Source organism: Anser anser (genome assembly GCF_964211835.1).
Source record: "Anser anser genome assembly, chromosome: 17".
Lineage (NCBI taxonomy): Eukaryota > Metazoa > Chordata > Aves > Anseriformes > Anatidae > Anser > Anser anser.
In genome coordinates this window covers 8,168,251-8,179,047 of record NC_139738.1, presented here as the reverse complement: position 1 = coordinate 8,179,047, position 10,797 = coordinate 8,168,251, and the positions used below count along the sequence as shown (strand labels likewise).

At 45.0% G+C, this 10,797-nt stretch overlaps 1 protein-coding gene across 21 annotated transcripts in view; it reads left to right on the top strand.

The window, feature by feature from the left end:
* The window catches only part of EIF4G3 (eukaryotic translation initiation factor 4 gamma 3), a 153,094-nt gene that overhangs the window by 71,356 nt on the left and 70,941 nt on the right, over window positions 1–10,797 (top strand). For 8 of the 21 annotated variants that reach the window (XM_083803109.1, XM_083803103.1, XM_083803105.1 and 5 more), the window contains 3 exons: window positions 4–99; window positions 1,446–1,559; window positions 5,177–5,209. In XM_083803109.1, coding sequence (XP_083659235.1) covers window positions 70–99; window positions 1,446–1,559; window positions 5,177–5,209 — 177 coding nt within the window. In that variant the 5' untranslated portion in view covers window positions 4–69. The remainder of the gene's footprint in view (window positions 1–3; window positions 100–1,445; window positions 1,560–5,176; window positions 5,210–10,797) is intronic. The other 13 variants (XM_083803094.1, XM_083803091.1, XM_083803090.1 and 10 more) reach the window with 2 other exon arrangements.

The following is a 10,797-nucleotide window of genomic DNA, read 5'->3' as shown; positions in this document are numbered from 1 at the left end:
CAGGCTCCGTACCCCTCAGGACAGAATGCAGCTCCAACCACGTTGGTGTACCCTCAAGCCCCTCAAACAATGAACACCCAGACTCAGACCCGCTCGCCGGTAAGGGAGCCCATGTTTGCATCATCTTACATTCTTTCCTCCTCGTTTGCCTGTTTCTCTGTGTTTATGTGTGTGTCTATAACACTTGGCCAATTCTCTGAAAAGTCTGTTTTACTGAACTGGAAGCACCTTCCAAATGGCAAATCTTGGTTGCATTTTTGAATGTTATCATGGTAGGAGAATTTTCATTTTAAAGTGGCTTATCAGAAAAGAAGCAACGGAGGGATTCTCATCTGTGTTCAAATAACGTGATTTATTTTTAGAATAGTTGCTTTCAGGTTCACTTCACGTTAGAATTTAGATTCGTTACCAGAATCTTTCTCTTTGCTTCATTTTTTTTCTTAAAGGAAGTATTTGGTAAAGCGGTAGAACAAAGATCAGTAAATGAAAGCGACTCTCTGCAGCAGCACTCAGTCTCCAGTGGCCTGTGGGCTTCACTTCTGAGTCAGTGCCACTGGATCAGCTCTAACCACTTGCTGTCTAGCACTGTGTAGGTGCTCACACATTTAAAGCAGAGCTTATGTGCACCCAGATCTTTTTGTGGTAAGCCCTTTTTCATCCAAGGTGAGGTTTGGTTGTCCTCCACGATCTTTTTGTGTGTGTTGTAATACTGCTCTGCTACCGTAGGCCTTTGGTTCCCCAAACCAGGCTCTTGTTGGGAAATCTCTGCTCGTAGCGCAGTTCCACATGGTGCTAGGAGATGCTCCTATGGCATCGCGAGCTTAGCCCTGCTTCTACAGGCACGGTAGCGTGCCGTCATGATGTCTGAAGCCTCAGTTAGCCGAGGGAGCAGCAGTCCCTGCATCTCTTGTGAATCCGCATCTGCGTCGTAACGCTTCAGGTTACGTATAAAACCACTGCACCATTCCCAGCACTCTTCTCTTTTTAGAGTAAGATGAATGCTGCTGAAGCATGGCAACTGAAAGCCTCCGAGACAGAAGTCTTCTGTTTGTCCACTTAACAGGTATAGTACAGGGCAAGCTTCCCCTACGGGCAGCTGCACCGATGTGCTTGCCCCGCTTCTGGAGATCTCACCTCCAGGGGATTTGCAGGAGGGTTAGTTCTGAGGCCTGTTGACCTCAGCGCTGATGAGCAAGCCAATTAATGCCAGTTTTGATGATGTTTCTGTGATGTGGACAGCTGTGAATTTGTAACTGGATCCCACCACTTCTTTAGTCCCCTGTTCTAATCAGTAATGTGGGATACTGACGGTAAAAATCTTTTCTCAGTAAGTATATTCAGCTTCTGTATCTTTTATTGTTGAAAAGCAAAAATAAATTTATATGGTTAGAACTGGAGCAAAACCTGACTGAAGAGCTGCATCTCTAAACCAGTTTTTTTGACAGCCCAGCAGAACAGTGCCAATACATTGCACAGACAACTGGAAGAGGAGGAAGGTTTTGGAACAGAGTCCGGTTTACAGGTCCCTGGCTGGAAGAGGCTGGATAAAATACTGCATTGTAAGCAATATAACAAACTGTACTCCTTCTTGCAGGCAATTGTGCCGATGGCACTATTTTATTTCTTTATTTATTTTTTTTTACCACATCTTTTTGTTGGCTGATCTACAGAAATGCACTGATTTGCTTCTTTGCTAAAAGCATGAGCTACCATGGCAGTTTCTGCCAGGTTAAGTGGCAACAGAACGTCCGAAGTTGACTGGCAGTCGGGAGGGTCTGACCTGGTAGGACAGAGACCAGGATGACTTCGGGTTTTCCACTCAACAGATTGTTTTCAGGAGATTTGGCTGAAAATGTGTCAAATTGTAGGGATTTCGCCCTGTTATTGAGGAGGTATTGAGGAAGGATTTGTCTGCAGTTGTCAGCCATTTTTCTGTGGTCATGAACTACTTTTTATTTTTTTTAAACTCTCCTGTGTGCAGTTTTTGCCATCTGCTCTGCTAGTGACCATTTCCATCCCCATTACTAAAAGGCGCACACATAACATTTCATTCCACCTCCCCACCCCAAAACAAATGCAAGACGAGCTGCTCCTGAACTACTCTTGCATTTTGTTCTGGGCTCGATTTACCTCTTTTATTTTTAATTTTTTAAATTTATTTTTACCCTTCTTTTTTGGTGGCGAGGGGAGGGTGAAGAGGGGCTGAGGAAGGCAGCAGGAGACCTTTGCCATGCGTAGGCTCCGTAGCGTGGTCCCATCCGTCACGCCGCCGGTGCAGCTGGGTGTAGGGGCTGTGGCACTTGTAGAGCAGCCAGAGCTTGCTCCGTGCAGTGTCTGCACCAAAGGGCTAGTGGCAATTGCACGGTTCGGGCTTTTCTGTTCCTCCCTGGACAGCTGCCTTTGCAATCCAGCTGGCTCCATGGGTTGTCCCTGTTAGCTTCCTAGTGCCGCTCCGATACCAGGAACGTCGAAGTGCAGCTCCAGCAGTGGGTGAGGAAACAGAATTGTTCAGCCCTACTCCAAATTCCCCGCTAGGTGATTTTAACACCAACCCCCCAGTTGTTAGGAGGCCTGCCAAAAACCACGGTTGGCAAGGGAGTTGACCTAGAAGTGGTGGTTTTCTGCTAGGCATACGTGTGCCAGACCAACGCCAGCAGGTAGAGACCGTGCCCTGTCTCCAGCTGTGCACGGAGCAGTGAGCAGGACCATAAGGAGTGTGGGTGGCAGAAATGTTGGACCCAGTCTTCATAAAGTTTTCCTTTTATCTACCACCTTCATCTGACAGAAGAACAAAGTGTCTATTTTAATCCGAGCCAGCAGTGACTACAGTTTGTTCTGTTGCTTACAGCTACTAATAGGAAAAAATCCTGTCAACCTGATTTTAAAAGAAAAAAAAAAAGAAAAATTAAAAGAGAAAAAATCAATAGCCAATGGTGACCAGTACAAAACAGATTAGGGTATTTTTCACTAACTTTGAGGTTTTGTTTTTATTTTTTCTTTAACACATTACTTTTTGTCCACAATGGAATATACTTCAGCTTCTTAAGATGTAAGCTTCCAGCTCTTGTTTTAAACACAGGGAGAATTAATCTTCTGTGCAGAACAGTGATAAGAGAGGTTCCTTGGCCTTCAAATTAAGCAAGACAAGGTTTTTGCACCCCATGATTCTTTTCAGTGCTTTATTTTTCATCGGCGTATAACATGGTGTGTGGCCCCACCAGAAAGGCTTTTGCCAACCCTTCCAGGGTAAGCGTTATTCCTTTTTCTCAAACGCATGACACTGAAAGTGTTTTTGAGGAGTTCTTCCTGAGGAAAAAAAGGACTCGAAGTGCATCCCCCTCCTTAGGCTCCTCCTCCAGGTTACCATTTCTCATCGCAGCAGACTGATCAGCAGAGCCTCTGTCCTCTTCTCACCAGGAGGTTTGGGAGAAGGCCAGGAGTCTTTGAGTGCTTCTGTCCTGTGGTTGCTACTAAATTGGAAATTTTAGGTCTTTAGTCTTAAGAGTTGATAATCCTTTGCATTTTTTCTTAAATGGAAGGCTGAGGGAAAGTTTTCAAGGGTGTTTGCTAGGGGTGGGGAAACTGCTTGTTCAATCAGTGCAGGTGACTAAACTCCTACGTTAGTAATAGTCTGTGCGCATATTTTCCTGTTTCTGAAGGTTTTTATGACTTTTCGTCCAAATGTCACAATGAGGTGAAGGTAGAGGGAATATATGAGCACCACTGCTGTTAGTAGACTACTTGGAAATGTCGAATATAGGTGATTAAAATGTTTATAAGGGAGAAAATCAACCGGACCAGTGAATATTTATACGTTGCTTCTCATATTTGAAGGGATTAAAATAGCTGGGAAGTAGGGCTGTGAGTAAACCCCACTCCACTTTTTCTTCCTGAAAAAAAAATCTCTTATTAAGAAAATCAATAATTAGTAGGCAGTTTTGATCACCCTTCTCATTAGTACTTTCCTACATTAGAATATACGGTAGCCCTCAGGCAGCAAGTACAGCGTACTGAGTCCCAGCACGTATATGCATGAGCAGAGGTGGGCTGGCATCGCGTGCTGCGGCACGTGCCCTGCGGTCCCGAGCAGTCCCCAGCAGCGGCAGGTAGAGGCACGCCGTGTGCTGCTGCGGCGTGTGGGAAGTCACAGCGGGATCTAGTTTTGCTTGCTCCATTTAATTATTGGAGCTGTTACCGATAGGTTTATCTGCTCTCATCTTGGAGCTGTGCTGAGTACACTGAGAATTAAGAGTTTAAATACTTAACTTGGCTTCTGAACGAGGATACCTTGTCATCTTTATTTCTATTTTCCATTTCTTGCATTCATTTTTATTTCTATTTTAACAATCAGTTACTTATTGGAAAATGCTTTTAATGTTTACCGAGCATGTTAAATTCTGAATACTTTCCTCCGTATGTAACCCAGGTGGGTGGGAGGTGATTTAGTGGCCTGAGCTCAGGGCTGGGAACCAGGACCTCCTGTTCTCCAGGCAAGCCCTGCCCTGCTGCATCGGGCTCCCAGGGGCATCGCGGGTTAACCTGTTGCCTTCAGTTTCAGAGGGGGGTGACAAATCCGACTCCTTAAGGAGAGGGGTTGGAGGATTCTATCGTGATCCTTTGTGGAAAAAAAAAAAAAGAAAAAAAGAAAAAAAGACAATGAAACCACACGGTGTACATGTAAAGAACTGCCGGTTTGCCTTGCAGAGAGCCCGCAGCCCCCAGCCTGCAGGCTGTTAGCAGCGCCCGCCTGGCTCTTACCTGCCAGCCAGGCACCAGCCTCCATTCTCTGCTCCCACCAAATTTTTGGAACGGCTCTGAGTCCGGCTGCTTCAACCATTTACCTCCCCCTTAAACAGTTTAAAATCTTCACCGCTGCTTGTTTTATTTTTTTTCCCAGGCAGGGTAAAGAATGCCCGCATTCATGCCTAGAGTGCCTTTAAAATGAGCGGCAGCTTTGGCTGTTTATCCGCCAGCTCTCGAGCAGCACACTTCCCTTAGCGGTGTTCACTCGTTATATCTCAGTACCTGTCTGTCACTGTCCTGCAGCAAAGCTTTGACTGTTTGTGGTTTTTCTTGTGGGTTTATTTTGCATAGAGTGTGACATTTTGGTTTCGTTGTGGTGTTTCTGACTCTTTGTGCCTTTCCTTTTGTGTTTGTTTCTCCCGCCTTTCCTCAGTTTGCAGCGGGGCCTCGACCTGCCCATCACCAGGTACAGTACCCTGCCCCTTCATTACCATCCTAAACTAATTTGCTGGGGGAGGCGGGTGGTCGGAGGTTGTTCTCCCACTAACTCAGAACGAAGGCTCGCTTTGGAAACCAGCCTCGTTAGTAGATACTAGCACCTGCGTAACCTTGCTAACAAGCTGCCTGCAACGCAGAGTAACACTTAATTCCTGGTCGGTGTCACTGCACTCATTAACCACCTCACTTCCGCTATTTCTGTAGGAAAGGAGAACATGTAGAAATTATTTCCAGGTATGTGTGAGATTTGCTTGTCTGTTCAAGTCACAAGAAACTTTGCCTAATATTTCCCAAAGCAGCCAGCACATTATGTTGCCTGAGCTGAAGACTTTGACAAGAACTGGGTGCTCAGGTCCCTGAGAAAATCCTACTTTTCAAACGCAGAGCAAGGCAAATGATTTTCCAATTCGTACATTTCTTGTGTGATATGCCTGGTTATCTGTTGTCATTACATTGCTTAATGTTTTCTTTTACTCACTGTATGAAAGCCAGACGTTAGGAATCTTCATAGTATTCCTGCCACACGACTTGGACATTGTAAGGAATCACATAACTCAGAAGAACGAAAATAAGGAATAGCTCTGGCTCGGGAAACCCAGGGACAGCGCTTGTTATTAGGGAGGCTGAAATACCAAAAGGATCTGCTGTGCAGCAGGATGGATGCACAGGTCCGTTCTGGCCTATTCATGGTGCCCAAAGCTGTCTTTCCATCACCTCTGACATTCATCTTTGCCAAGGCCCTTTTTCAGAGTTCATCTGGGGACTGGTTTTGCTTCCTCTTGTAGCTTTGGAGGGGGCAGAGGTTGCCTGAGCGTGGATACGCGGGAAAGTGGACGAGAGGCATGGCAAGGGCAGGAAAGGTCTTCCAGATTTGTGTGTTTCCGTGTCGTTCTTCTTTCTCTTCGCTTGGAAAGAGAGAGTCTGTTTTCACCAAGTTAATGGGAGGGAAAATAATCCCAGTAACTCCAGTGATGTTGGGACAGGGGCTTAAGTCCTGGAAGGCTTGTTCCAGGAGAACCGCGTTGTTCTCACATCGTTCCTGTTAGTCTGAGCTGTTCGATGCTGTAGAGGTGTGTGCCTTCGGGAAGGTCCTGCCCCAGGACAGCAGGTAAGTGTGTTGGTGGGCACACACTGCCGCTGCCCCCCAGCTTTCCACCTCAGAGAGCAGCGTGCAGGCAGGCATCCTTCCAGAGCAGGGCAGAAAAAAACAACAAAAGTCTTAAAAAAGTAGAACGAGGCATTTGCTGCACTTGTTTGCTCGCAGGCAAACATCACGTGAGAGAGAGAGAACTGATTTTTGTGCCCAGCAAGGGATTGCATTGACAGGCGGTGGTGGAGGAATGTTTGCAGGATTACTGCGCAGTGTGCAGGGTGACAGAATTAGTATCTTGTTTAGATACTTTTGTTCTTGACCTTAACTTGAGGTCTGTGTTTATATTACGTGATACTGAAGATGCATTGCTGTTCAGAAACTCATTAGCTCTTTCATAGGTTGTTTCCAAGACAAAGTATGTATTCAGTGTGAACTGTTTAATAGTCTCATAAAAATTACCAAATTCACTGCAAGCAGAATTTGGAACAAGAGGCTCGAATCTGGAGGCAGCTCAGCCTTGTAAGAAATGATTTCAGTGACTGGTGGCCTTACTGGTAGGGCTCTGCCACCCATCTGTCACGGCTCGGTTTAACACTTTCTTTTGGACCCAGTTATGGCCCTCCCGGAGGTTAAAATTTGTGATTTCCCAGTTTGTTTTCCTGAATGTAACACCACATATTTAACTGCGTTGCAGTTAGATTTGGACTCCATGACTTTTGAGGTCTGCTTATAATTATCGGAGAGAAGCTGTCACTGTTAGAAAAACACTTCAGGCTTTATCCCAGAGATATATCTGCCGTGCACCGGAACGGGACAGGCACAGCAAAACCTGGGCTTCAGATGAGCTCCTTGGTTCTTTGCATCTGAAACTCAGTCTGTGCCCGTCGTTCCGACGGGGGATGGAGAAGGGGGTTTTTGCCACCCACCCCTGCAGAAGGGTCGTGGCTGTTGAAGCGAATTCATCGCAGACCCAGCACGTGGAGAATTCGCGAGTCTGACGTAAATGATTGTTCACATGAACCGGGCAGCTTTAACATGCTGGAATAGCAAAAGGTTGTGTAACGCAAGCAGCAGGCTTCCAGGCTGAGGTTTTGTAACCTAAAAAATCCAAAGTAAGTACATCGACCGTAGCGATACTGGTATTTGTTACAGTGACATAACGAGTTCTTCTAGGAAAGCAGCAGCAAGATGAGGTTTGCAACGATTTCTGTGTGATGCTATTAACATAGGCTTCTTATTGATTCTGTGTCTTTCTCAGTCAACTAATGGATTATTCTTTAATGTTATTTCCTGTAATTATTAGATCTCTAAAGTACTCAAATTAGCATGATTTAAGCACCTGAAGTTGACTGGCAACTTCATAAGCAATTTATTTTTGGATGGAAATGCTTGCCCTGACGGTTTCAAGCCAGTAGATGCTGTAGAAGGTGTAATCAAAGTCTGTGCGATAGAAAATATGAAAATGAGATTTAGGATGCTAAGAAAATATTAAGATGAGATTTAGGATGCTGTGCTAAGTAAATAGTGGCTGAAGTCTAATGAAAATAGCTGTAGTGGTTCTGATTAAAAGTTAAATGTGCATAACTAATCCTTGATTCCAGTAAAGCAGCTATCGCAGAAACCACTGGGCAGTCTCACTTTCTAGGAGAAAGCAAATGGGTGTCACAGTGTTTGCAGCAGTATATTTAAATATACTGGCAACTTCTGTTTTTCTTTAAATGCCAGGCTTTATGCACAACCCACAGGTTTAGCTACAAGACTTAGCTACCGTCCTGTCTGGGTTTGGCGTTCCATTTCCCATTTTGTTCATGGAGCATCCCCGTCTCTTCTTTATTTCTTTTTAAGCAAAGTTCTTGAGTCACTTTGTTGCTTCTGATCCTCCTGAAACACAAATGAAAATAGCAGTTTTCTTTTAAGCTGAAGTCCGAAGCGTAGAATAACCTTTAGTTGAAGAAGCAACTTCAGGAGTATGAGAGATATTTTAAAATGGATGCTCAGAAGAGGCCAGTGTAATTAAAAACAGAAATAAGAACAAATAGAAACTCAAATGTCGTTTTTCTCTTTCTGACTTATAATTGTATTTGAGATTAGTTTACTAGCTATGGCAGACTAATTTAGTCTGAGGTTGCAGTTGCAGTTTTTTCCAGTTTTAGCTTGGGGTTACTTGAGTTCTTTTGAGTGTAGCTTATGTAACAGCAGGCTGGGTTCGCCCATGCACTGTTGTTAAAAAGCCTCACGATTTGGAGAGGTCAGAAATTTACTCCCTGAGTACATTTGGTTACTCAAGTCTAACCATTTTGTAGCTTCTTGAAATATCTCGCATTAAAAAGCAGTCGGAAAAGGTTGCCGTAATCACTTCTCTGTCTTCATCCGCAAATATGGAAAGGAACTACCAGTTTAAATCCCATGGTTGACACAAAAAAGGTGTTTTCTTCCCCCGTTTTTTATTTATCGTTCAGTAAATAAGAAGACTGGGAAAACCTGAGGTAGGGGAAGAACCAAGTCTTGCTTTGTGCCCCAAGGGCTGCTGCTGAGCTGCCGGGAAGCCGAGATGCGCAGCGGGCTTCCTGCTGCGGCTCCTGCTCCTGGCACCTGCTTCTGGCTTGGGGCTGCAGCTCCTTGGCCGAGCTCTGCCGCAGGGAAAAGGGAAGTTGTATCCGATCCTTCAAACTAACCCGGGCACTGCTCCTTCCGTCTGCAAATAGACGTCACTCCTGCTGCGCTGCCTGTGCCAACGCCTCCTCCTCCCTCTCCCAGGCCAGGTTTGGGCCTGACACGTCTGCACGTGAACAGCAGAGCTGTCTTGGGGTGCCGCAGGCTGGCCCGAAGCAGAGCACTTGGCTGTGCCATTTGATTCGATCGCGCTGATGACATCTGGTTGAACTTCCCGTTTGCCGTCCTTGTTTCTAACTTTTGGCAGGGCTTTGTGGACCCATCGCAGTCGCCAGCCTTGATCTGGCCTAGAAATAAGGAGCCCAGCGCCCCGCGCACGCTCTGGGTGAGGGGCTAGGGTTAGCGTAGGTCTGTCTCCGGTGCTCTTAGCAGAGAACGTCATTGCTCCGTGCAGCCTTTAGAGTGCACAGCGAGTGCTTCACAGGCATTTCCCTGGAAGTGATGACTTAAAAATCTAGAGTAAATAGAAAATCAATTAAAATGCAGCGGAGGTTTATCAGGAGGTTGGCACTCTCTTTGATCATTGATTTTTCTAGATGACAAGCATGATGCCTCTTAGTGGCCGGCCTTCAGCAGCCTTTTGACACAGGGTTGTAAGGGAAGAAAATTAAGTGGGAGAAGATGCTTAATAAGAGGATATTGGGATGCGTATAAGGACTGATTAAAAAGTAAGTGGCAGGGCAGTGCTGAGAGGGTAGGCAGGAGTTTAGTAGTGTGTTTCCTTAATAATTCTGTTAATTACCCTGGCACAAATAGCAGGTATGTGTCTGCAACACACTTAACGAGTGGGAAGCTAGAAAATGGGGTTAGCAAAAGGAGGCTGTACAAGGAGGACAAGCGTGATGGAAGCAAGGCGTAGTTCAGCTGTGCAGAGCACAAGCCCTTACACTTCAGTGCCAAGGAAAAGGTTTTGTTAAATCAGGTATCATCAGCTGGGACCACCTGTGCAATGCAATCTTTAGATGAACAAGAAAAGTTATTTCCAGCTGAGATGGGGAGTTATTACTGCTGTGTTAACAACTACAGGCAAAACCCTGTCTGGAGCACGTGTGCAATTCTTTTTTTATGGTTATTTTTCCGAAACGATTTTTGGAATCTTTTTAGCATATTTTGCACTAATTTGACCATCCTGGCTATATAGCAGGACTTAATCTTCGAAGGAAGTAGTCAAGTATTGCAGTTTTCTATCAGAAGCCTTGCTGTGGCCCAGGGTACTTTCATGGCCCTGCGTGGGAACTCTCTATGCTCCATGCTGAATCCTGCACTTTGTGGAAGAAATAGAGGCAAAATATCTCTGTTTTCAATCTCCTGGTATTCTCCTGTGGGCATCATTAGCTTTACTTGAAAATGTTGGCTGTGCAGGCATCCGTTTGACCTTGCAAGATGAACCTTTTAGCAAATCAAGTCAGAGCAGTGAAACATTTCTACAAATGACTTTAAACATTGTTAGCTTAGTTTTGGAGGGACAGGATCAGGGATATAGCATAAAAAAAGTCTGACAATTAGATGATGTTTGTTTTGAATCATAAAACCCGTATATAAATCAGAGGCACAGTGCTCTGATACCTGATTTTCTTGAGAATTGTAATTTTACTTACAGGAACTGGAATAACTAAAAGTAATTCAAACTTCGCTGGAGACCCCTCTGCTTGGCCTTTCCAAAAGCTTTGGATGTCTTGTCACTTGGAATGATGGATCTGCTTTTCTTCTTGCTGTGTCCTTCCTAGAAGCCATGAGATCGTCTTTGTTCTTTTTCTTTTTTTGTCTTCATCTCTGGATTTGAGCTGCCT